The 27,432-nt window shown below is 42.2% G+C and overlaps 1 protein-coding gene across 3 annotated transcripts; it reads left to right on the top strand.

Annotated features, from left to right (window-relative positions):
* Positions 1-27,432, top strand: SLC25A29 (solute carrier family 25 member 29). 3 transcript variants are annotated; one of them, XM_075192751.1, is made up of 5 exons: positions 311-354; positions 15,156-15,199; positions 17,188-17,224; positions 22,294-22,377; positions 24,840-27,432. In XM_075192751.1, the coding sequence occupies exon 5, from the start codon at positions 24,873-24,875 to the stop codon at positions 25,581-25,583; it is 711 nt and encodes a 236-aa protein (XP_075048852.1). In that variant the 5' UTR covers positions 311-354; positions 15,156-15,199; positions 17,188-17,224; positions 22,294-22,377; positions 24,840-24,872; the 3' UTR covers positions 25,584-27,432. The 3 variants fall into 3 exon arrangements, with proteins under 3 accessions (XP_075048851.1, XP_075048852.1, XP_075048853.1); XM_075192752.1 differs by having other exon boundaries at positions 17,188-17,239; XM_075192750.1 differs by lacking the exon at positions 17,188-17,224 and having other exon boundaries at positions 1-354.

Here is a 27,432-nt window from a genome sequence, read left to right as displayed (position 1 = left end):
TCTCTCTCTTTCATGTCGCAGAGGATGCTGTGAGCCGCCCCCGTGTACAGGAGGCCGGTCCTGGGGGTGTTGTCCCGTCCTCCAGCGCTCATTGGACGCGGCGCACCTCCTAAATAAGGACATAGGCACCTTCTTGGGTGGCGTCAGGAATAGAAAAGCTTAGTCTGAGCCGGGTACAGCATCGTGTGCACAGACCTGACCTCCCGAGCGGCCGAGCCCCGTCCTCACTACCTCCGGGGGGAGACTGTGCAGCGCAGGGGAGACGCAGTGAGAGGCGCAGGGGAGACGCAGTGAGAGGCGCAGCGCTGGTATCTCCTGGAATGGCGTTGGATTTCCTGGCTGGATGCGCAGGAGGTGAGATCTGCGCCTGAGTGATGCGCTGTGCAGGCTGCTGTTGTACAATATACAGGATATTGCCTTTATTATCATACTGCCCATCTGTCTATGATTTCTAGATGTGGCCCTGGGGGCTGGCTGGCAAATTGTAGCCTCGTCTCTGCAGCTTATTAGGAACATTTTAAAGGAACAAAAATGCAGGTGGCCCAGTGACTCAGTCCAAGGCAGCCCACTATGGGATGCGACCCCCCCCCCCCCCCCTCCTCCACTCCTCCACTCCCTCCCTAGCCAGCCCCTAGCCTTAGGCTGCAGTACTCCTGTACCTAAATATATATATATATATATATATATATATATATATATATATATATATATCTCTATATATATATCATTTTTAATAATAAACTTTGTTGAAGATTTAGAGTGCAGCAGAATTTATTATGAGGATGCTCCGTTTATATAGAGTGCAGAGTGTGATGTTATAAACCCATCTGCAGCACAGGAGATCCTGCAGGTTTGTGGCTGTCAGAGATGCATTATACAGAGGATGCACCTTCATTATATTAAACCCTGCCTGTGCTCTTAATATTTAGGGAGGACAGCACAAGGCCTCAATATACCTCAATATACAGAGAAGATTCAGCATGGCATCGATATATATACAATAGAAAGTGTGCACCTAATACAGGAGATTGCCTATGCACTCAGTGTACAGGAAATCCTATGTGTACCAGAGTAAAAAGTGTATGACCAATATACATGGATACACTTATGCCCATATACAGGGGACCAGCATCAGTGCCCACAATGTACAGGCTTTGAATCCTCCATACACTGCTTTACTCTGCAGTGGTAGATCTGTGTGTCTACTCTACAGGGGCTGTGCATTGATTTATTCCTCATTGTGTAGGGAAGCCGGTTATTTCTCACTGTGGCTCAGCTTATAGACTCACAATATATGGCGGAGATTCATTGGGTCTGGGGAAAAAATGAATGTGGCTCCTCTGGGTCACAAGATAAGGTGGTCTGCCAGTAATAAATACGTGGGTGGCAGAGCATTATGAATAGATATTGGCACTGTCAATGTGAGTTACCCACAATTCCTCTGGCGGTTAGATTAACTTGTCTTCCTTTTACAAGCTACTACTGTTATAAGTAAATTAAGGGCAGCATTCTAACCATGGTTATGTCAAATGCATAGGTTCAGTGCTTGTACTGTAGGCAATGGAAGCAGAGGACTTTGTACCACCAACAAGTAACTGATAGCAGAGCATTGCTTACACCTTCAGATTCTAGGCTTTGATTTAAGTATTTTGACTGTGTAAGAGGATGGCAGTGTGTCCTCATATCGCCTAAGCAAGGCTACACTGCTGAGAGGCTGCATATTAATGTACGCTGCTAATGGTATGAAACACTGTACTGCTTTCTATGTGAAAATCACCAGGATTTTACTGTATTCTTTGAATTTCATTCACATGTCAGTGTGAAATTTGCATGAAAAAAAATGCCTGAATTGCACCCTGCTTGGAGCACACAGGGTGGGTACACGGTGTTCTCTATGCAGCGACGTTCATTATGTCTACAGATCTGAGTCATACCGAGAGGCTGCGTGTTTTGTGGTATTCAGTGAGAAGAGGGGATCAGCTGTGAACTGTAAATGGGGGTTGTCAGTAAATGAAATAATTTCCAACATCATTTTAAATTGTGAAATAGATATTTTTATTGCATAAGTTCAATATAACCAGGTTATAGCCTCCCCCGGTCAATATAGTTTAACAGAGTTCAGCTTAGCACAGATGGAAGATAGATTTACAGCCAGTGGTGGGATTCAAATAAATTAACAACCGGTTCTCTGCCCTAATGACGGTTTTAAGTATACAAAAAGATATCAATATCAAGAGGCAGTTATCTAGTCAAACCCAGGTGTGCGTGTGTATATAAAATACTTCTTATTTTATGCTGATAATATCAAGATAATAATAGTAATGAGGCATGTTATGCCACACAGTAGTGCCCCCGTTTCAAACTAAGCCACAGTAAGGCCCCCAGTTAATATTATGCCACAGTAATGCCTCTCTTCCTCTCTTCTTCACACTCTGCCATGCTGCCTCTGCTCCCCCTTCACACTCTGCCATGCTGCCTCTGCTCCCCCTTCACACTCTGCCATGCTGCCTCTGCTCCCCCTTCACACTGTGCCATGCTGCCTCTGCTCCCCTTCACACTCTGCCATGCTGCCTCTGCTCCCCCTTCACACTCTGCCATGCTGCCTCTGCTCCCCCTTCACACTGTGCCATGCTGCCTCTGCTCCCCCTTCACACTCTGCCATGCTGCCTCTGCTCCCCCTTCACACTCTGCCATGCTGCCTCTGCTCCCCCTTCACACTGTGCCATGCTGCCTGTGCTCCCCCTTCACACTCTGCCATGCTGCCTCTGCTCCCCCTTCACACTCTGCCATGCTGCCTCTGCTCCCCATCACACTCTGCCATGCTGCCTCTGCTCCCCCTTCACACTCTGCCATGCTGCCTCTGCTCCCCCTTCACACTCTGCCATGCTGCCTCTGCTCCCCCTTCACACTGTGCCATGCTGCCTGTGCTCCCCCTTCACACTGTGCCATGCTGCCTCTGCTCCCCCTTCACACTGTGCCATGCTGCCTGTGCTCCCCCTTCACACTCTGCCATGCTGCCTCTGCTCCCCCTTCACACTCTGCCATGCTGCCTCTGCTCCCCCTTCACACTCTGCCATGCTGCCTCTGCTCCCCCTTCACACTGTGCCATGCTGCCTCTGCTCCCCCTTCACACTGTGCCATGCTGCCTCTGCTCCCCCTTCACACTCTGCCATGCTGCCTCTGCTCCCCCTTCACACTGTGCCATGCTGCCTCTGCTCCCCCTTCACACTCTGCCATGCTGCCTCTGCTCTCCCTTCACACTGTGCCATGCTGCCTCTGCTCCCCCTTCACACTGTGCCATGCTGCCTCTGCTCCCCCCTTCACACTCTGCCATGCTGCCTCTGCTCTCCCTTCACACTGTGCCATGCTGCCTCTGCTCCCCCTTCACACTCTGCCATGCTGCCTCTGCTCCCCCTTCACACTCTGCCATGCTGCCTCTGCTCCCCCTTCACACTGTGCCATGCTGCCTGTGCTCCCCGTTGCTTCCGTTCCTTCGCTTACCTTTTCTATCGGCTTATTTCTTCTCTTGTCTTCTGTCTTGCTTGCCGCCGACTCCTCTCTGCGCCACTCTTCACTGAACGTTGGGGGCGTGATGACGTCACGCCCGACATTCAGTGCGGACGGACTAGGGAGGAGGCGTGCCGACGCCGCGAACAGCTGAGTATTTATTTTATTTATTTTTTAAAGGGCCTGCTCCCCCCACCAAGGAAGAGGGTGGACTCAGCCTGTAGTCACCGCTTCGCCGTACCGAGCCTAAAATTAGGTATCGGTTCTGACGAATCAGTGAAAACCGGCTGAATCCCACCACTGGTTACAGTCCAGGCCAACAATACCTGGAGGGCAAGAACTAAGAAAGTTAATTACAGTGAACCTGTTGCTCACACGCAGGGTCACTGAACAATATTCAGTGTATTATTTCATGATGCCTCATGCCTCAAGGATGCCACTAGTTCCTAGTGAAGTTATAGTCTGTATTCTCATGAATATTGGTTCATTCCTCTGTGTGCATGTTAGGACTAATGATGACCGTCTTTTTAGAACCGGTTAGAAATTCAACCAAATTTGGCTGGTTTGTGGGCCCAAACTTGTTTGCGGTACAATTGGGGGGGCCAAAGTCCAGTATCCTATATCCAGAACTCCTCTTCAATTTCCGGCTTCCCATAATCGGATCTGTTCTGCTTCTCTTTGATATCTCCTTTTGCCAGTGAACTCCCATCCTAGCCGTCAGTCTCGCCTGGTACCCATCCGGAGAACTGCCACCTGCGTGGTGTTAGCAGCAAAGGCCAAATCTCCTTGCCGGGGTTCCTTGAGAAAGCCTTCACCATGTTATACTCCGCGCCTTCGCTGTGGGTGGAGCTAAATCAGGCAGATTGTGAGAATCCGACCTATTCTCTGTGTTCCGTGACACTATGCGGCCAAAAGGAATCCTCTACTATGTATGTAGGACCCGCAACCTGATTTCACCATTTTGGCACCCCACTCAAAAAAGTTGGTCTCTCTCACATCCTGGGTGCAGACAAAGTGCTTAAAGGGAAAATAAATACATTTATTAATAAAACGTTATCTTAAAATTGAATTACGTAGCGCAGCCAAAGTTTAGCTTGAGAGATTTCAGTCTCTATCCATAGTCAGTCAGACTGAAGTTTTTATAGATGAACTTTGCTGCTAAATATCCTGTTTGACTCGTATATTTTCTGTGTTATAGAAAACGGCACTGGGCGTTGTGTAATACACAAGAGCTGATAATACAGTGGTTGCATTCTAAGCTAGGTGATCACACGATTCATGACCGCTCAGATATCGCATTAGTGTGTACGCTAACACGATCGTGGTAATCGTTCCGAGACACATCGCATCTGCTGATTTGGTTTTCTGAACTTCATAAAAATCACGATCAACGATGTCGGGCAAATGTGGCAGTGTGTACGCACTCACGACCAGCAGCGTAGGCAGATATCTGTAGTGTGTACAGAGTAACCATCTTTTCAGCAGATGGTTATGAGAAATGGAGATCACAGATGTGACTGTAAATGGTGTAGGTGTGTGCACATGAATCCGCATGATCATCGGGACTTTCAGTTGTTTCAGAGATTGCATCTGAAGTTAGATTGGGTGTGTACTCAACAAATCCTATTTTTGGGCGTCTTAAGATCTTGCATAAGTAATGCTTGGGGCAATTTCTATGCACTCTTTATGTACCGTCGTCTCCTACCACACACATAAGATAGAGGCAAAACTGGAAGCTACACTATTTATTTGAATGGGAAGAATTTTCAGCAAATATACCAGTGCAATAGGTCTGGACATCCAGTTTGAGTGATTTTATAACTCTGTGCTGGCCGTCAACATTCTATGAGGTCAGTTCGACTAATGACCATGGATTTTTCTGCTGTGTCGATCAATAATTGGTCCATGATCTTCTGATGATGATAAAGATTGCTGTTCAGTTTTGCAGCCAGTTTTGTATAAAATGACCAACCAACTGTATGGAAGGCTTACAGTGAGTCCGTCTTTTTTTTCCCTCTATTATTTCTTTGCCAACTGTCCTTATTTTCAGTGCCTAGAAATGTTGATGTCTGGAATTGTCCCGATTTTTAAAATTTTCCTCAACTGTACAGCAAAATGATTTTTGTTATATACATTGGAAATAATTCTGTAGACCATATATGGTAATATATTTTGAAGCAGAATATTATAAAATGCCAAAAAAGTTACATTATAATTAATTTCTAGAAACCACTTGGGTACGGATTGTACCAGCGTGCCAAGGTCCGGCGAGAACTAACTGGTACAGCGACAATCTGTCGCTGGAATTTTTAAAAACAAATATATATCTGTCAATATTACTAGACAGAGTTGAGATAATTGACGTTGTTTGTGCATTCTGTACGGTTACATGTCAGCTATTGTCCTCCGCTATCTGCCAAGTTTGTCTCCAAGATTCCGCGCTGTGTCCTTCAATAATCTTACAGATAGGAACTGCGCCCCCCCCCCCCCCCCCCATCACTCATTCAGGCCCTTCTGTTAAACATATTTGGTTCTGATACGTTTCCAAAACCTTTAGCTACATCAGTGTGATTGACAGTATCAGCTCTTAAAGCTCTTGTTCCACACAAACATTTGGGACAGCCTTTTTTTTTGACCTGTGTTTTTAAATGGGGGGTGGGTAAGTTTAACCCCTTATCTGCACACTTGTTTTGAATGCTTTTCTGCAAGTCAAACGTCGCTAAATAAAGGAGAATCGCCCCAGCACTGACCTTAACACTTGTCCCCCAAGCCTGGGACACTTAGGATGACAATATTCTGGTTATTCTCATTGATAGTAAATGCTGTTTATCCAAGAGGTCGTAAATGCTGAATTAAACCAGTTTCTGGCAAAATCGAAGATCTAAATCTTCTTTTTTTTTAATTTATCTTGGTCTTCAAAATACTTAATTCTCCAGCCCCCGCACACTGATAAAGTGTTTATATAGCAAGACAAAAGCCATTTAGGCAGCAGTGTATATAGCACTGAAGAAAGGAAATCATGGAATCCAGTCACGTTTAATTGAGCGCCAAAATGTGCCATGTAGGGCCTGGCTCAATAAATTAATCCCTGGCTGAATGCAGTACAACCCCTCCACAATCTGGATGTCTGTGAATGAAGCCAACACAAACTGTATCAAACGATTATCTTGTAAATAAGATTGTCGGAACTGAAAATGTTCTAAATTGAGCAAAAAATGTAAATTTGTAGAAAATTGACAGGATGATTTTTTTTTTTCAATTCGCTCTGTTTGCACGTGGATGGTAAAGGCTTTACACAGCAGAAATAATGCGAATAGATCATGGTGGTCATTACCGTACCATAGCCCAGTCTCCTGCCATGTAACGCTGAAATTCACTGCGTTGCACAGCGGGCCGGGGGCAGAGTCTGATGAAGCGAACTCCGTCATTAAAGGGCCTATTTATCAAAGCTATCCCCCCTGTGAAGTAACAGTTTTCGGGGATTTACCGCTAAATTACTATGTATTACTCTAGCATCGCAGCAGATATCTCAGCTATCTGCTGCTTTTCATCTCTCCCCATAACAGTGTATGGTAAGTGCTCAGTAACGCATTGTACTAATGACCGAAACGAAGTTTTCCATCATGTTAATGTACGCCAGCTCAAGCTGACGTATATCAACATAACAGCGCATGTGTGGAGGGATCATGTGATCCCTGCCTGTCACATGACCCACCTTCTTGCAGTTCAGGATCTCTGTGCGCATACCCGAGGTTTTCGGCCGCCGCATGCGCACAGAGATTACGAGGAGGAAACATCATTGCGGTCGGCATCACATGGGAGGAGAAGAGAAGAGGCAAGTGAAAGGTGAGTGTTGCACTTCACAGGAACAGCAGTTTTTTGGAACTGCTGTTTGTGTGAAGGCTTTTTAATAAATATGAAAGTTAGTTCAATCCTTAGCAATGCGAAGAGGTTTGAAAACTATCATATTTGCCGATGCGTCTTAAATAGGCCCCCTAAGCCCTGTCTGCACCGGGTTCCAGGAGGATGTCTGCTAGCTTGGGAGGACTGAATGAAATTCGGGAGCCTCCCAGACATGCCGTAAGAGTAAACAAGCATGACATTAAGTAATGCCTGTATTTGTCACTATTGTTTTGGGTCTATTAGGGCTGAAGATATGGGAAACCTGGTGTGCCTCCCAACTTTTAGGTGTCCCTCAACAGAACACTAACATTTTATTTAATACAATGTACTACCAAATCAAAGCCCTGATTCCTCTGAAACTACACAATATAAAAGATTAGCAAAATGTAACATTTCTGAAGCGGGATATGGTCACGCCTCCTCCAATTGGTGGGGGGGGGGGGGTCGTGGATGCATCACGTTATCAATGTGTCCACACCACAGCGGTTGTGTCTAGCTGTTTTGGGGGCATATTTAAGAAGTAGTGCTATCAAACGTTCACACACTTACCGTAACTCCATCGCAAGTTGGAGTGTGCCGCATATTTTGGAACGGTGCATCGCAGCAGATATCGTGGATATCTGCTGCTTTGCATTCTGTTTTGTTTTTGGGAGCAGTCACCATTCGAAGAGCAGAGCCGGACAGCGCATGTGTGGAGGGATCACGTGATCCCTCCCTGTCACTCACCGCTCTCTCTCTGCAACTATAGCAGAGATGTTTGTGCACATGCCCAGGTCTTACAACTGCACATGCGCAATTGCAGTATGAAGAGGAACGAAGAAGACAAGGAGGAGATCCGGAGACAGCGCATTACGAAGAGGACGTGGTAAGTATTTTTTTTTAGCACAGAAACAGCAGTTTATCGGTACTGCTCTTTCTGTGTTGCGTTCTTTATAAATTTGAGAAATAGTTCAATCCTTATCAATGCGATAAGGATTGAAAACTATTTTTCACTTTTTAAGAACACTGATAATTGTGCCCCTATAGGCGCTAGGCCTTCCACAACCCCTGGCAAAACACCCTTCAATTGCCAAGTGATTCAGAGGCAGACACCTCGCGGTAACCACTCGCCAAATCTGCCGGCCACAGAACGGTTCTCTTAAATTGTTGCTGTCTTGCCGAAATCGGGACTTTTGGGAAGTATATAAAAGAGAGTTGATGAAGCCATTGCTGCACGAGAATGCAATAAGTGTTTTGGTCATCCCCGTGCAAATCTCATGTCGTATAGAGGTCATAAATATATAATCTATTTTTTTTCTCCTATTCACTGTCTTGATAAAGAGTAGTTATCAGCCACTAGTCATTATTCTATGCACTGAAGAACAGAGGTTTTATTGCCGAGAGCAATCGGTTCACACGTTGTCAAATCAACATTCTAAACTTCCAGAGAATTGCATTTCAACTATGTAAACTTTAAAGGAATCTGCAGATTTCAGGATTCCACTTGCTATTCAGCATTGCCATGGGGCCTTTGAATAGCAACATATATCTACATAAACACTTATAGATTAATATCATACTGCAGAAAGGATCATTTGCATTCTACATAGGTTCCAATGACTTACTGACTCTCGCAGAACCTGTTTGTTTACGCTCTGCTAGGTTTAAGGATTAATGTGGAAGCGTTTCCTGAGGTCTACGTTTCACTCACACCCCCAAAGGGGCCAATCACGACTGCCTTGGTATACGTCATATGATATACGAATAACATGCTCTACATATTTCTGTACATACATAGTTAAGAGTTTTTCTAAGGACAGTGTATACTGCTAGCTCTCTGCCTTTTTTCTTCCTGTCAACGCTCATAACAATGTATATAATTCTCAGGCAGAATTTGATGTCAAATCATACTGAAAACTATAATAGTTTACACTCCGCTAATTGACAAGATTACTTATACTTATAACTCATTTTTACATTTTGTCAAGGTATGAAAACCTTTTACATATGCATTTGTGCACTCTACAAGAGACTTAATTATAGTCTATGAAATGAGGTGTTTTTGGCACATGTTAGGCCGTGAGGAGTATTTGGTGAAATCAGATTAGAACTTTGTATAATCAGCAGAATGTAGAGGATTCCACAACCTCTTGTCTTGCCAGAAAGGAGTTGTCCAACTTTTAATTCAGCACCTGAATTGAAGGCCCCATCTCCTGCCCAATCAGATGTCACATTGGCTCCCTCATTCCCATTGCAGCCAACTTAATTGCATGGTCTTTTAATGCTCTTTGAACCCCCAGGATGCAACCTTATATTTTGGAATGGAAAGTGGCAGCGAGCACCGAGTGGTTCAATCTACAGCTAGATTCCGTTTCCTGTTACCCCATTGGTCAAGTTTCCCAATCAATTTAAAAGTATGGATTCATTTTAATTTGGAGTATTTAACGTTGCTTTTGGAGTGCTTTATATCAAATTGCAATAATTTACTTGTTATTATTAAATTGCTATATAGGAACAATTAATATCAAGTATAAAGCACTTTATTGCCAAGATGTCCTTGTTTTGTAAAAGGGATGTTGGGCGTTATGCCAGCGTGATACAATGTTAGAGACGGAATAGTTTCCATTGTTAGACAGGATTACTTTTAATGATTCTTTTCCTTCTGTTATTGAGATTATTCCTCTTTTGAGAAATATGTTATTGTTTTTTTATTGTTTATTATTTGTATAGAATTCCTTTTGATTGGTTCTGCCTGGATTCTGATATATAGTTTTGTACAATAATTATTTACACTAAGTAACATATTAAAAAGGGAAATATTCTGTAGGCTTTAAATCATAATTGATGTGATGACAAAAGAAAATAGGATATATCCCACCTACTAAAAATCTTAATCTATTATGTAGCAATTTACTTGCTTGTTGGGACTGTCATTTGAAAATTGTGAATTAAAATATCCTATATCTTTATAGAATTGTATTATGATCATGTCCAGTGGTCAGGTCATGTTGGGGGTGTAGTGTCCTATGTCTGTATACAGTGTAATAGAATTGTATTATGATCATGTCCAGTGGTCAGGTCATGTTGGGGGTGTAGTGTCCTATGTCTGTATAGAGTGTAATAGAATTGTATTATGATCATGTCCAGTGATCAGGTCATGTTGGGGGTGTAGTGTCCTATGTCTGTATAGAGTGTAATAGAATTGTATTATGATCATGTCCAGTGGTCAGGTCATGTTGGGGGTGTAGTGTCCCATGTCTGTATATAGTGTAATAGAATTGTATTATGATCATGTCCAGTGGTCAGGTCATGTTGGGGGTGTAGTGTCCTATGTCTGTATAGAGTGTAATAGAATTGTATTATGATCATGTCCAGTGGTCAGGTCATGTTGAAGGTGTAGTGTCCCATGTCTGTATAGAGTGTAATAGAATTGTATTATGATCATGTCCAGTGATCAGGTCATGTTGGAGGTGTAGTGTCCTATGTCTGTATAGAGTGTAATAGAATTGTATTATGATCATGTCCAGTGGTCAGGTCATGTTGGGGGTGTAGTGTCCCATGTCTGTATAGAGTGTAATAGAATTGTATTATGATCATGTCCAGTGGTCAGGTCATGTTGGGGGTGTAGTGTCCTATGTCTGTATAGAGTGTAATAGAATTGTATTATGATCATGTCCAGTGGTCAGGTCATGTTGGAGGTGGAGTGTCCTATGTCTGTATACAGTGTAATAGAATTGTATTATGATCATGTCCAGTGGTCAGGTCATGTTGAAGGTGTAGTGTCCCATGTCTGTATATAGTGTAATAGAATTGTATTATGATCATATCGTGACTATGTAAACTCTATGGAGAGCTGACTACACAGCCGGTCCTGAGCACGTACACACTGCAGGACTGGAACAACATTGTTCCATCGTTTACAGAGATTTGTAGTCCGTTTATAAAATCAAATTAAACGATACAATGTGCTTTGGATTGTACATGCTAATGCGCTATCTGACCTAATGGTCCTTTATGGTGTGGTTGTAGTGTGTACCTAACCTTGGGGCTCTCTGAGGACCTGGTTGGGGAACCGCTGCTATATGGGATTTACAAACAAATAAACAATATAAGTGGTCAACACAGGCTTCACTAGTGTCTACGTGCTGCCTGCAGGAAGGAGGGATAAAGTGTCTTGTGTTGGAATACCTTGTATCCTTACACAAGTCCAGCACTTGTTAACGAAAGGCCTAGGCTGGTTTGCCTGTAGTATTTATTTACAGACGTGTCACCGTCCAGGACACACAGAGTTAAGGTCACGGGCTCAGTATGTGATCTGGCCGTCACGTCTTTTTTCCATCTACAAGGTATCATGGTGTAAAAATAGCGGCTCCAAATCTGCCAGATCGATTTCCACTCTCATCCTGTCACAGAGAATCTTTAATACCATGTCAATATCAACGCATCCATTTAAAGGGACACTGAAGTGATACAAATAAGCATTATTATTATTATTATGTGAGATAATATATTTTGTAGGTTTTCTTCTTACTATAAGAAAAACTTTAACGGCTTCAAGACTGTAACGTTTACCCCACTCCACAATCAGGACAATTTCCAGGTTTTCTTAATGTGACGTTTAACTTTCCCAAAATGTTTTTAGGGAGGGCTTGATGGGGATTTTTTAGTTGCATATATTAATAAATAGGTTTAATTTCATATGAGTAATTAAGGCTGAAAATTAAAAGTGAGTGCCTATCTTGACAATTTGTTGTACTCATCGGTTCCGGTGTCTCTTGAGCTGTCCCATGGACCTCCTCGGTCCTCCGTATGGATGATTGCAAACCTGAAAACGCCCCCTTTAGCCTTATAATTTAAAGCCAGCAGTTCTCTCCTTGTTCTGCAGGCCGCAGGGTCAGGGCACAATATGGCTGAATGGGGTGTGTAGGTCAGTAAGACCACAATTCTGATTTTGTATAATGCCCATGTTGAAGGTATCCCCCCCCCCCCCCCCTTCCTTTGAGCGCTGGTACATTTGTCTTATGTAGCTGGATGAGGGATTGCCATCATCATCAGCTATTTATATAGCGCCACTAATTCCGCAGAGCTGTACAGAGAACTCGCTCACATCAGTCCCTGCCCCATTGGAGCTTACAGTATAAATTCCCTAAATATACAAACAGACAGACACAGACTAATGTCAATTTAATAGCAGCCAATTAACCTAATAGTATGTTTTTGGGAGTGTGGGAGGAAACCGGAGCACCCGGAGAAAACCCACGCAAACACGGGGAGAACATACAAACTCCACACAGATAAGGCCATGGATGGAAATCTAACTCATGACCCAGGTGCTGTGAGGCAAAAGTGCTAACCACTGAGCCACCGTGCTGCCCATTATATAAGATATATTTGCTCTATAATGTAAATGATCATCTGAAATAAAGAACTGCATTAGAGCTATAAGCATGGAGTGGTCTGTCTGCATATTACTGCCTGAATGCGCTGTGTATGGAGTAATGTGGTAGCTGGCATTGGGTGACCACAAAGGGTAACTATTGTCCCCGGCACCTTACTGTGTGGTCCCTGGGGCTGTTTGCCTTGTACCCACGCACTGTGCGGATGTCCATATTTCTCCCCTCTGCCGAGAACTCCCCCTCCTCCCACACCCAGCTGTACTATCACAATCACTATCTCATTTTTATATTTATAAACCATTAAATATTCGTACACGCTGGGTTCACACTCCGTTTTAATGGTTGATGTTCCACGAGAATTCTAAATATTCATCTGCAAGTTGATTTTTCAAACACATCCAAACAGGAACCCCATGTAAAATAAATAATAAGTTAGTTCATATGCTGACATAGGTTCAAATGGATATAAAATATGTCTGACTCATTAAAAAAAATGTATTAAAACATAGAAATCCCCTAGAGGTGCTGAAAGTTTTGAAAGTTTTCCTACCAGATGCGTTCTCACATACAGATCAAAGCATCGGTTGTTATTAAGTCTCAGAATCTCTATCCTCTGCTTGTCCCCAGAAACAGCCAAATGCAACTTCCCCATATGTCACAACTGTAATAGCTAACGCGTTTCATTCCCTAATAGGATCTTTTTCAAGGTGGGAGACCCTACAGTCGCCAACATCTAGTCATTTCAGACCCGCCCCCGGTGACGTAATGACGCAAACGCGGCATTTTAACACCGGGGGGGGGCAAAATGCCGCGATTCCTGGAGAATAACGGCATTTTGGACCAAATTCTGCCCACTTCAATAGGAAGTAGGCAGATTCGGGAGATTGCCATACTCTCCCGGACATTCCAGGAGAGTTGGCAAGTATGCATTAGGGCCAGTTAGCGAGGCCAAATATGGCCAATAAAGATGCGGTCCATTTCAGATGATTATTAGAGGCCATTGCCCTCATTTTGGGTCCACAAACACCGAAATATTTTCCAGGTTATTTGAGTTTTGTGCCACCACAAAAATATGATGAATATGATGATATTCTACCAGCTTGATGTACTTTAAACTTCCCTGACAGTGGCTTAACTCAGTACAAGCCTTAACAACAGCCCTGAGCGAGCGTCACAATAGAATAAACTTTGCTCTCTTATCTCGAATGTATCGTCTACATAGGTTACAGAGTCAGCTAAAGTGAAGTTTGCTCATGTAAAACCTGTAATGATTGTTATATTTATCTCCGGTCCACTGATGCAACCTCTTGCAAACTGGAGACCGTCTCACCCACAAGAGAGCAGACAACAGGGAAAGTGCTGACGCTGATCCACAGATCCATGTTTTGGACAGTGAGCTGGGACAAAAGTGCTATCACTATCTATGGGTAAAATCCCCGTTTTGTATAGTAGAGAGAACTGTTGCACTTAAAGAGTTAACAAATAAATAATGTGCACTTTAATTTAAGTTCCCTTTTCCCAAAAATATCCCAGCCCAAGTTTTGGTTGGTCCAAACCAGGACAGAAAGCACATTATATTGGGGTGTGATCACACACATAAATGGGGTCACTCCTCAAATTGGGACTTTCGGGCCTAGATCAGGACAGTTTGGAGGTCTGTTTTGGGCCTGGATCTGTGGTTTGTTTGAACCAAGAGACTTACTTTAGGAGGCTAAAGAAGAGTGAACGAAAGTGATGGAAAAGAAAACAATTCGTAACACAAAGGAGTGTAGCTGAATACTTCCCAGGAAATGGCCATCTTTAGTGAAGGTAGGGCACACACTGCAATGCAAATATACATGTATTTATTCTTTTTACACATAATTACATTGCACGTTTTAGAGATTTGCGTTTCATGTTCAGTTTATTTTTAATCTATTTGTACTGCTTTGTAACGCCTGAGGAATAAGCTGTGCAGCGTTCTAAAAATTTAAGTGCACCGCTAATACTGTAGAACGCAGTGGTGTTAACGGCACCATGGAATCTAATTTGACCTATGTTTATGCATTTATTAATGTGTGAAAAGGGTGAGCGAGGCCCAAGATGGGGAAAGAAAGAGAAACTGGTGTTACTGAACCTTTAAAATAAAATAAAAAACAAACAAACCTTGGACAAAAGATAAGGCTATGATCTGTACACAAGTAAGCTTTGTGCACGGGAGGACTGTAAAGAGCATGTATGACTACTGATTACAGTGTAAGAGTTAGTATGTCAGTGGATACATCTAGGGAAGCCCACGATAATTACACTAACTGTCACGTGACACTTATCTGACGTTTATAGAGCAATTCAGCGATCCTGTTTCTGACACTTTTTTTGTTTTGTACTTAGGTGCTGCCGGCGTGCTGGTGGGACATCCCTTCGACACAGTAAAGGTGGGCTTTCTCTTCATTAATATATATACTTAGTATGAACTATATGTGAATACTCAATTATATTCTGTGTAAAGGTTATTGCTAAACACTGATTATGCAATTTAAGGCAGCAATCCTAAATCAATTTTTTTTTCCTTTAATAGCAAATTAGGTACCCTTTTAGGCATGCATCTGATAGTCGTCAATCTTAGCTATCCTACAGATCATTATCTCTCTGGAGGGCAAATAATAATGCCTTCCACAGGGTCACAGCTCTCAGCATGTCATGTGATGGTAGAGGGGGGAGATGGAGGATGTTAAGAGTGAAAATAGAGCTCACGGGCCTCTAATGTCTCTCTGCACAATTCACCATGTGACTGTGGTTGCCATGGTAGACATAACACTGTGGAAAATCTGAAGCTGTATCAACCATTAATGAAGTCTGAAGAAACAAACCAAAGGAAAAGAGTCATTATCATGCTGCGTCTTATTGCTTGCCACAGTGATTTATATGGGAAAAAAACTTATTTTTTCATAGGATTGGCACTTTAAGGGGCATATTCAATTGTCCGCGGGATTGCCGAAAATCCCTCGGTCCGCGCAGGATTACCGTTATTAGGGTAATCCTATGCAGAAAAAACGTTAATACGGTAATTTACTCGCTGGATTTCAGCTCGCAGCTCTAACGGTAATAGTTTTTCCACGCTAGAACCCGCGGACAATTGAATACCCCCTATAGTGTAATATCGGGACAATTGCGTGATACAGGCTGGGAAATTGCAACGTCTGTGATCAGCATCACAGTTAAATTGTTGTTAATAATTATCTTAAAGTTGCTTAATATAATTATTTGGCCACTGGGCAGCTTGAGGAATAGATCTCATTATACTCATGTGATTGCTATATTCTCGCCTTAAGAAATCGAGCAGATATCTGAACAGTGGAGCTCTTATATTACAATTGAAGGGAGGTTAAAAAACATCCGGGGACACATTGGACTAAGGAATAATGACGGGAAAAAAAAACAAAACGCTACATGGTTCTGCAGTAGTCCCATTGTCCTTTAAGGGGATTTATTTTAAGTCTTGTTTATGATGGCTGCAAGGTCGGAGCCGGACCTGAAAACTTCAGCGTTGCCTGTTAATGTAAGATACCCACTCTCTGCCTGTATGCGGGGGTGCCAAGAGAAAGAGGGGGAGAAGGTACAAAGTACCCGGTCCTGCCTGTGTAGTGTGAGGAGTCACCAACCTGGTGTGGCCACACCCCCCTCAATGACTATATAAGGGGCCCCAAGAAGTTGCTGTACCGGGGCCCAAAATTCCTCTTGGCGTACCTACCTGTGTGCTGAGACGGGCCAGTGATGCTGAAAGCGATCTGACCACATGTTCCCAGGAGCTAGTGTTCTGGTTTTCCTTGGGTTTGGCCTCCTAATTAAAATGGTCACCGATTCTCAGGACGAGCCAATGTGACCATTCTGTTCTGAAGTGACATCAAACCCGCATTGGCTTTTTACTGTCCGATTAATGCCCCAAAAACATAATCCACCGGGAGATGCGGTCAATATTTAGAGCATTTCGATCCATACTCTGGTGGTTAAACCACACGTACAATAACTCAAGGTTATATTGCTTTCCTCACCTCCAGATGACTTTTAATATATTAGTTTTTCCATGCCCTCCCTGCCGTTAATTTCATTACCCTTGGACACCACACATATCTGCTCTGCGCTCTCCATTGGATACAAGTCTAACCAGAGAGCAACTTGTTTCCCAGGACGATGAAAGTTAATGTTGTGTGTAAGATGTAAAGACGCCACCGTACGGACGTTTTCTAAACTATGTATTTCTTTTCAGGACACGTACAAGCTTAAGTCATCTGAAAATGTTTTCCCAAATGCCGACTGCCCCCTCTCCCACATTTATATGTACTGTGTTTCTGTTACATTGTTGCTTTTAATTTCCTCTGCTCTCCAAGCTAGGGGATGTCTTAAAAGTGTTACTTTGTTGTAGATGAGAGATAAGCCTCTTCCCAGAGAGCTACCCACCAGTAAGTATAGACCAGGTGAATTCTCCTTTCTTTCAAACTGATTCATTCTGAAATGATATATATATTTTCTGAAGCAAATGAATCAGTGTTTTTATCTTCTCATCGGAGTTGTCTATGATTGTTCCTCTATTTCATACAGAGTGTGTTTCACAATCATCTCCGTTCATGTGTTGTATTGTAGCTTTTACTTGTAATACCTGGTGTATGTGGCCACGAATCATCTGCTTCCTTGCATGCTCACCCTGCTTAATTACACAGACAAGCCTTTGTGTTTCATTTGCAGGAATAACCCTAGGGAGTAGATTTACTAAACTGCGGGTTTGAAAAAGTGGAGATGTTGCCTATAGCAACCAATCAGATTCTAGCTTTCATTTATTTATTGCATTCTACAAAATGACAGCTAGAATCTGATTGGTTGCCATAGGCAAAAAAAAAAACCTGCAGTTTAGTAAATATACCCCTAAGGGTCCTTTTTATTCATTAAAAATTAATAATAGGGATGGGTTACTATCTCCACTTGCAGCCATAGAAAATCTGCCTTCACCATAATTTGCTGATAAAATATTAGGCAGGATCCAGGGACATGCGCAATGGAACTGAAGGTTCTGAGTTCAATTTGTAAAATTCAAAAAAATGAAAAACAAAATTAAAGTAATTTTTTTTTAAATATCTAAAAAAATAAAATAGTTTAATATTATTCCTAGTTGAAAAAAAATGTTTTACTTAAATAAAAAAAAAAAGCTATTTTTTTACATTGAAATCAATACTCGTGCAATAGGTTTCCCCTTCCTATACATTGGGGAGGCTATGGCTGTTGAAAGCCAGCAACTTTTACCGCTGGCGGGAGGGTTATCGATGGCGACAGTAGCGCTATCGCAGGGGTTAACCCTCTGATATATAGGGAGAATCCCCATTTTCACTAGTCTGGTCATCCGTAAGCATATCCCCGGCACAGCGGTAAGTCTTCTCTTACCACTATCGCGGCAATATCTTATTAGTAAATACCGACGATAGTTTTTTCTACTGCTGTGATAAGCTTCAATATAAAACTACCCTAATAGCCACTTTTTTAGAAATCGCCACCTAAAAGAGGAACTCCGGGCAGAAGCTAATGTTGAGCCCAAACCCCCCCCTCTCTCTGCTACTTAGAATAAGCTTGAGAGGAGGACCCATGCTTTGGATCCCCCCTGACAGTGAGATTATCCCTCCTGCCATGTGTTATAGTTGTCTCTCCAGGCATGAGAGCTCAGAGGAATGGGAATACCAGCAAAGCTCTCTGCGGTTGTCAGATAGCAGCTGATAAGACAGAGCCGTGTCTTGTATTCAATCGTCTTCACATTGTCGCGAGTAGAAGTTTATTTATTTATCCATTCTTCTAAATCGATGGAGAGAGGTTTAGGATGAAAAATTGACTGCCCAAGGTTCCATAATAATATTATTATTATTATTATTATTATTATTATTATTATTATTAAAAATAAACAGTTGATTGTTTACGTGATTATCAAGTACTGAGTCTATGTAGGTTTCAGGACATAGTTTTTTTTTTTCCTTTTACTATTTTTGTTCCTTCTTTCCCCCCTTCCCTAGTAAATTTGTTGAATGATCCTCTGGCTGTATCAGAGCTGCCAGCTGTATTAAGGTTGCCAGATTGGCTAGTTCAAACCTGCCATATATGTACAGCAGTATAGTAATCTATTCAGATGCAAGTTTGCATTCTAAAAACTGCAGACACGTCGCATACCCTCAACCGTCCTCGTTTTTTGGGGGACAATCCTGATTTTCAGAGGTCATAGGGTGTGTAGCCCACTGAATCGGGGCATGACTGGGTAGATCAGGCTTGACTTGGGTACATTGGGGTGGGCAAAACTTGACTTGATTATTATTTTATTGCTTTGAAAACATGCAGGTGGATCTGGGACCAAAAGGTGCATATAGAGTACTATTGGGGCGTACACATATGCAATGCAAAATACACATAAGGCCTCGATTTTGCTGGCGTAGGTTTACGCCCACGTCCGTTGTGCAGAATTGCTGCTAACTCTTAAGTCTGAGCAGCTAGACCTTCAATAGCCCAAACAGGCCAATAAGATTGCACCAAACGATAAGGACTTACTAAAGGTTACAGAGATCAGGCTTTGGAATCAGTCCAGATCTCGGTGTACCAGGACACAGGAATTTCTTATGTCTGGTTGAGAAGGGGGAGGATATGTTTGTGTCCTTGGCTGTCTGTCCTTGTGTTCTTCTGCTTCTTAATGTATTGTCTACGCTGATATCTAGGTGTCAAGATCCGCATAAGGCAAAAAAACTAACAGTAACCAGTTCTATTTTCCTACAGATGTACAGTAGAACAGACGTCAGGTTGCACAGAGATCTTTAAATCTCTTTATATCTATATTTATTAATATATGCAGGAACTGGCAAAGCTGTTAAATAACAAAAACCGTTACACAATCGGCGCTAAAAATAGTATAAGTGTAGATATAATTATTAGTAATTATATAGCAGTATCTATCGCCGCTGCTTAGGGTAACAGATAACGCAGATGTAGTGATTGAAAAAAAGAACAAGCAGCGCTGGTAAAGACATCTAATAATCTAAACAGTGAGCCAAGATGTCACTTTAGTATAAAAAAATATATTAGTTATAGAATTTAATAATAAAATAATATCTTTAAAATGGGGTACATTAGTATCCAGTGTATGTAAATTCACCCGGCATAGATTGACACGTTGACCAATATCACTGGAAAACTCTGCATATAATGCTGGCAATTATACAAGTAATAAATTGTTCGATTATATAGTAGGGTTTACAGAAGACGCCCTGCCCCCCAGCCAGCCAGACCCTGATTATTCGTCATGTACTCTGACAAAATGATCCTGCTAGAAGCTAAAATAATTTTGTTTTGTAAGGTTTCATTCAGTCTCTTAGGAACAAAGATAGGCTTTTTTTTTTTTTTACTTAGAAAGGGTGTGTTACTTTTTTTGTATTGCATTTATTATTTATTGTTACATCACTGTTAAATTATTGAACGTTTTGTAATACTTGTTTATACTAATTGCACACATTTACATTACATAATAAAAAGTAGGGGTGGTACCTGTCCCCATAGCAACACCTCCAAGCTCCAATCAGCTTCTAGCTATCACCTGTACGGCGCCACGGACATCTTGTGGCGCCCTATAAATAAAAATTAATAAAAAAAAATAAAAAATTTACCTAATACATAGGAAGAAATAGTGAGTATTGCATCCAGTATGGAGAATTGTTCTGTAGTGGGTTGGTTAACAGTAAAAAGTAGGGACATTTTTAGGGACACAGGTCTATAGATACTAGAGATGTTCACTGACCCCCATGTTCTGGTTTTGGATCTGGATTAACTTTGTGTTTTGGTTTTGGCAAAACCGCCCTCGTGTGTTTTTGGTTTTGGATCCCAATTTTTTTTCCTCTAAAATCCCTATTTTTTTATTTTTGCTAAAAGCACATATTTTTGCTCTTCCCCCCCCACCCCCTACATTATTAATAACCTCAATAACACTAATTTCAAATCATTTGCAGACAATTTTGACCACCTCACAGGTCACAATATTATTTTCATACACTTTCAAACAAAGACTGCAGATTTAGAAGACCAAGCCTGCCAGACCTATTATTTCTATTTCAGCAATGACAATTAGCAATGGCGCAATGGAGCTCTCCTGAATGTCACTGTAGACTTTGAAGAACACTGCTACCCCTCCTCTTTCTATTCTACCTATGACGCTGCCCAACTGCACTAGAGACTGCCAAGAACTGTGCTACCCCTTCTGTGTCCCTCTGTGAATTGGCGCTGGATCGCCGTGGAGGGCGGTACTTATAGAATCCAAAGGTCGCGAGATCCGACGACGTAACAATGACGTTTTGCCTCGTTTTCAATTCCGAGGGCGTGCGAAAGTAACGAGCCAGCTCGGTTCGGTCCTCGGATCTGCTAAGTTCGGGTGTGTTTCGGTTCTTGGGGAACCGAGCCTGAGCATCTCTAATAGATACATGATTGCAGGCAGTAACCTGCTGAATATATTGGTGGCTATTTATGAAATCTAGACCACAGGAAACAGAAGCCACAGCAACCTTTACTTTCATTTTCTAAATGGCTCTCTTTTTAGTATTTCGCTTGTTGAATATTTAAGGGAATTACCCGCTAAAGCGATTTATATGGGACAAAGCCGTACATTTATTTCTGTACGTCATGGTCTCTCATACCAGAGGAAGTTATACCATTGTACATTCTCTGGAAACAATGCATTGCTGTACGGAACACTCAGCTGTTTGACAGAGATGAAACAGGATGGACACGTTGCACAACTATTTGTTAATGTTCCTTTGAGGAAATCCCGTTGGTTAGAGGCCCATCGCTAATCTGGCCTCCGATTGGCTGAGAAAGTTTAGCTATTAGTGCAGCGTGCATGCTTTGTATTGAGGCGTCTGCATGTGCAGTCAATCAGAGCCAAACCATAATGTTGTGTCCTGTGTTGCTTTGTAAGCCGTGTACTTATTGTGTAACCTCACACTATAATAAATGTGTGTTTGTCAGGTTTAGGCCACCCTTTGGTTACCATTTTGGCTGACAGAGCAAGCTGAGCTTTGTTGTTTAACGACTGCCTAAGAGCAACAGTTCGCCTGACCTTGTAGAATCCATAGTGCTAATTCTCCAATATAATTGCAACAGGTTAAAAGAGGCGTGTCCTGCTGAGAGATGGGCGTGGCATGATTAGGGATAATGGGTGTGTTCTTATTTGTCGAGATTGTTTTCAAGTAGGATTACTACTTGGTTATAATAAGTATTCATCACCTTCACCATTTTTTGTATAACAGAATGGGGTCAAAATTGACTTATTGGGGAAATCTTACCACAAAGGAGGGTTCGCTTCCACTCACCCCATACAAAGGTACATCAGCAACAAAAAATGTTTTATTAACGTTCTACTTTATGTGGCGACAACTGAATTATTGTGACACGTTGTATTACCCATGATGCATCATGCTTGAACGAGCCATTTAATGAATATCATTATTTTTTTTTGTCGTAGGTGCGGCTGCAGGTTCAGAGCATTTCGAAGCCCCTTTACCGCGGGACCATTCATTGCTTTCAGTCGATCATCAAGCAGGAATCTGTAAGTAATCTGTGTTAGGGCTAGGTGCAGTCAAAGCTGATCCACAGATTACAGGTTGTCTTTCTTCCTGGCTGAAGGAATATTCATGAGAATGCAATCTATAAATTTACTGGGAACCAATATAAATAATGCTAATGAATAATAATTCAGACACAATGTGACTCTCTGCAATGTGTGGGCTATAGATGTACTTTAAAGCATACTTGCCTACTTTTGAAAAATTATTTGAGGGAGATTGTGCAATTAACACTGCGCATAACCTGGCACGTCCGCGAAGGGGGCGTGTCCTGTTCTGCACAAGGGGCGTGTCTAGCTCTACATGTGGGAATATCTTGTGCTTCCCAGGAGCGTGTCCAGCGTGTGGGTGTCATCACACTTCCCCTCCTCCCAACCCTTCTCACCACCTATCCCCAAATGTCTCTCATTTCTCTGTTCCCAGAACTCTTTACCCTTTTCTTTCTTACCCCCTTTCTCTCCCCCACCCCTTCCTCCCTTCTGCCCCCATTATTTCTCTCTCCCCTCCTTTCTGTGCTCCATCTCCCCTTTCTCTCTGCCCCTGTCCCCCCTTTGTATCCCCCTCCTTCACACTGGTTAGACAAATAACTAATGACTACATCAGTGTGCTGGAGAGTGATGGCCATTTTCTTGTAGCACGCTACCTCCTGGGGAATAATCTTTGTTTACCAAGGAGAGGTGTGCTACAAGAAAATGGCAGGTACTCTCCAGCACACTGGTGTAGTCATTATTAATTGTTCTCCCCCATGTTTCTTCCACCCACGCTTCTCCACTCCAGCTTCAAGGAGATTGCCAGGGAGTCTGGGGAGGAGGGGGGGGGGGGGGTCAGCCACTGTTTTGGGAGTCTCCCGGATATTCCGGAAGAGTTGGCAAGTATACTTTAAAGTGATAGAACTTGTATCATTGGTGTCCCACATCTAGGATTGCTGTCAAGAAGTCTGGTGGGGCAGTTTTTACATCATATATTATCCCCAGTCAATTTGCGAGTAGACCCAAGAAAATAAAAAAATTCAGATGACTGCATAAACGTATAAAGTATCTAGCAAATCATCTGCTAATATACTAAGAACCCCTAGTTTCTTTGCACCTCTGGTACATCCAGTGCTTGGTGAATTCAGCTCAACTTGCTGACAAATAAGGTTCATTAAAACTGAAGAGAAAATCACCAACAGCAGACACGTGCTGGGTGGCACATGTACACAAGATAGGACTCATTGCCTCAGTCCAGAAATCACTCTGCAAGCTGTTGTCACTTTCTTCATAAGGTTCACTGGGTTTTGTTCCAAAGGTCACAGCACCAGTCTTCACATACAGAAAATACAGCTGGTTATAAGTGATACAGAACTGATAAAACCTGATGTGTCTTGTAGTCCTCGACTGTCACTGATTTCCTAGTGGAGATTCAGGTTTTGAAATTTAGTTTCTCTGAATTTTTCTCCCAGATCAAAGGGCTATTTACTTATACAAAGCTGCTGAACTGTCATGATCTACACTGCAGCATCTTCTCTGTAGATCCTGCCTGCAAGGGGTTAACTCCTCATCGTTGAACATGGACCCTAATCATCTGTGGCTGGTCTTTAAGAGACTGCCTTTCCCTGCAATCTGCAATTCCCTGCAATTGCCATTGTTGCTGCTCGTTTCTCTGTGCATTCTTGTGAACAGATCCTGACCTGCTTCCTGGTATTTACTCCTGCTAGCCCCTCCGCTTTACACCTCCTCTTGTGACCTAGACCCCAGGTGACCTTGCTCCTGCTCATTCCCTGGATTTCCCTGCTCCTGACTCTTGGCCAGTCTGACCCTTCATTTGCCTGACACCCCTGGATCATCCACATGTCTCCTGGCTAACCTGGAATCCTGGCACCTGTGGATCATCTATTGCCTCCTGCTTCCCCTCCATTTCCAGCCTCAGAGTCTGACCTTGTAAACCTGCTTTTCTGTGCTGTAGTTCTCCCTCTGTGTCTAGGATCTGCATTTATCGTTATACCTGCTGTCTTGAACCTACTGCCTCTATGAACTGAGCTGCCACTAACCATTCATTGCATCTGTTGGTTCCTGTGTAATTGTGTTATCAATAAAGACATGCTAGGAATCCTGACAAGAACAACCAATCAGAATTTTGCTTTCATTGTCTACCTTGCAGTAGACAAGTAAAAGCTAAGCCCTTATTGGTTACTTGTGTAATGCAGATTTGTAACTTTTGACCAATGGAAATAAATCATCTTTACATGATGTGCTTCTCAAAGTCTGTTCTCTAAGTGGGGCAGTCACCTTGGCTGCAAGATTACATTGATGAAATGCAGCACAGTAGGAACATAACACAGATGCCCGAGAAGCTCCGACGTTTATACACATTTAGAATAAATTCCGAACAAAGATTTATTTATGTTTAGGTCATATTTTATGTCTATATATTTTATTATCGTTAATCGTATATCCTTTTATTTCAGGCATGGGGACTGTACAAAGGCATTGGATCACCAATGATGGGGCTGACCTTTATTAACGCTCTAGTGTTTGGGGTTCAAGGGAACACACTGCGATATCTCGGTAGGGATACTCCACTAAACCAGTTTATGGCCGGATCAGCGGCTGGCGCCATCCAGTGTGTGATCTGCTGCCCGATGGAGCTGGCGAAAACACGGATGCAGCTGCAAGGAACCGGAGAATACAAATCCAGGTCTAAAAACTATAAGAATTCTCTGGACTGCTTGGTAAAAATCCACCGCAAGGAGGGGATGAAGGGGATCAACAGAGGCATGGTCACCACATTCCTCAGGGAGACTCCGAGTTTTGGCTTCTACTTCTTGACGTACGATTGCCTGACCAGGTATCTTAGCTGCGAAATCAATGACAGTCTCATAATCCCCAAGCTGCTGTTTGCCGGGGGCATGTCCGGCATCGTGTCTTGGTTATCGACCTACCCCATCGATGTGATCAAGTCACGACTCCAAGCCGACGGCATCGGAGGGGTCAACCATTACAACGGCATTCTGGACTGCTGCAGAAAGAGCTATCAAGTGGAAGGCTGGCGAGTGTTCACTAGAGGCCTGACATCCACGTTGCTCCGAGCCTTTCCCGTCAACGCTGCTACCTTCGCCACTGTCACCATGTTCCTTATGTACATGAGATCGGAAAACACGATCAACGAATGTGATGCCGGCCCGGCCATACAGCAGCCAACCAGCATGTAGATGTCGTTACGGCATGCCTGAACAGATACCGGTGTAGAGTTATTTTTATATATAAGCGAGTTGTATAAATTTAATGTACATAACTGATATGTATAATTGGTTTATATGCATTTGAGACAGGCTTTCATCTCAGCTGTACGATAGAATGTGGCCTTACTTGGATACATTGCCTCACAGCAGCCAATTAATGAGATCCTGTGGGATCTACTGTATTCATTTTAGTAAAATAAATCTCTTTTTGAGATTAGGATTCTGACCAACCCGTCAGCTCTCCCAAGGATTCATAGACCATTGCTGGGGGTAGCATGCAATTTTACAATTATCTGATTGTAAGGGAATTATGGTTCTAGCGTGTTCTGCCAACTTACAGTGTCTGCTCAATCCACACGCTAGTCTGTACATGACACAGTCTCCACCTAGCCACATGCATCCCATGCTTTTTAAAATATCAACAAACTTCATTACAGCAAAAAAAAATATACTGCATATGAGCACCTCACCAATAAAAGCTGTATACCCCTTTTTTTTAATAAACATTATTACTTCGATATTATTTATTAAACAAAGAACACTTGAATTGAGGTGCAGTATCTACTTATATCCTGCAGGTGGCAATGTTGCAGAGAATGTAACTACTATTAGTAATAAGTCATAGTTTTTATACATTAGTTCTTACTGTAAATGATGGTATTGTTACAATGCAATTTGTGCAAACTTGTTTCCTCTAGTAAAATTTCCATTCCTCTTAAATATGGTATATATTTAAAATCCGGCTGCTTCCATTGCATACAAGTTAGAACCGACTATTTGAAAGGTCACTGTTGTGTGGACATATGTGAATATGGCTTTAAGATGCAGCTAAAAGAATTTTAATGTCAAATATTTATTTTTACATATAGTATTATTTTCATTTGGTTAGTTACGAATTATTTACTGTAGTCATTTTAAATGATGTAACCTGGTCTTCTCTTGTTTGAATGTATATTTCTTAAACTCTGGAGATATCCTAATTATCTGATGCAGCGAAGCATAGCGATTCTCATTGAGGTGCATTTAATATCCATGGGTGGTTGCAGAAATAGGGGAGGTGAGGACGACTTGAGACGAGATATACAATTATGTCCAGCTTTATAGTGGTATGTGTTATTTTAAAAGTAAAGCATCACTTACTTTATAACCATCTCTACCGGTTATTACTAAACATTGAGGATACGATCTACAAGGCTTTGTTTTTTAAAAAAAGGGAACTTAAACTCTTCACTGTGTGCAGTCCATGTACAATTATTAAGAGCATTTATCAGACTGCAAATTGAATAGAGTAGCAGCCTACGGCTTAGCATAAGATGCTGCAAACTGTCCGAGTTCTAGATTGTTACCACTAGACCTGAGTATCCGTAGATTCATATAATAAATTTATATATATATATATATATATATATATATAATGTCAGTATTTTTGTGGCACGTAGTGACGTAGAATGACTTCATTCTCATGTAGTGCAGGTCACTGACATTGTGGCACTGTAGAGGATGCGCTGTATATATTTCAATTTTACAGATTTTCCGTTGTATAATCTGGCATCAGTTTTTTTCTAACTGATATTGAATAAAATATACAATTTGCTTTGCAGGGATAGGTGCAATAGATACTTTGTCTCCCCATAACAGGGATCGGTTCCATGTATGATTCTTTTTCTGTTCAGAACAGTCTTGAATATCGCTCCAACGTAGTAACTGCTGCTGCTCAATAATATGTTGGTGAATCTTCAGTGTCTAAGAACATTTGCCACCCATGGAATAAGATTATTGTATGTTGAAGTAGATATGAGAAATAAAGTTCTTTTTTTTT

Source organism: Mixophyes fleayi, chromosome 12 (genome assembly GCF_038048845.1).
Source record: "Mixophyes fleayi isolate aMixFle1 chromosome 12, aMixFle1.hap1, whole genome shotgun sequence".
Lineage (NCBI taxonomy): Eukaryota > Metazoa > Chordata > Amphibia > Anura > Limnodynastidae > Mixophyes > Mixophyes fleayi.
Note: the sequence above shows the minus strand (reverse complement) of the source record. Positions and strands in the feature narration are given on the sequence as shown.

Excerpts from the sequence above, each read along its gene's own strand:
- SLC25A29 (XM_075192750.1), top strand. The coding sequence starts at position 321 with ATGGCGTTGGATTTCCTGGCTGGATGCGCAGGAG. Across the intron at positions 15,200-22,293 it reads ATCCCTTCGACACAGTAAAG|GTGCGGCTGCAGGTTCAGAG; the intron begins GTGGGCTTTCTC and ends TTTTTGTCGTAG. Across the intron at positions 22,378-24,839 it reads CGATCATCAAGCAGGAATCT|GCATGGGGACTGTACAAAGG; the intron begins GTAAGTAATCTG and ends CTTTTATTTCAG.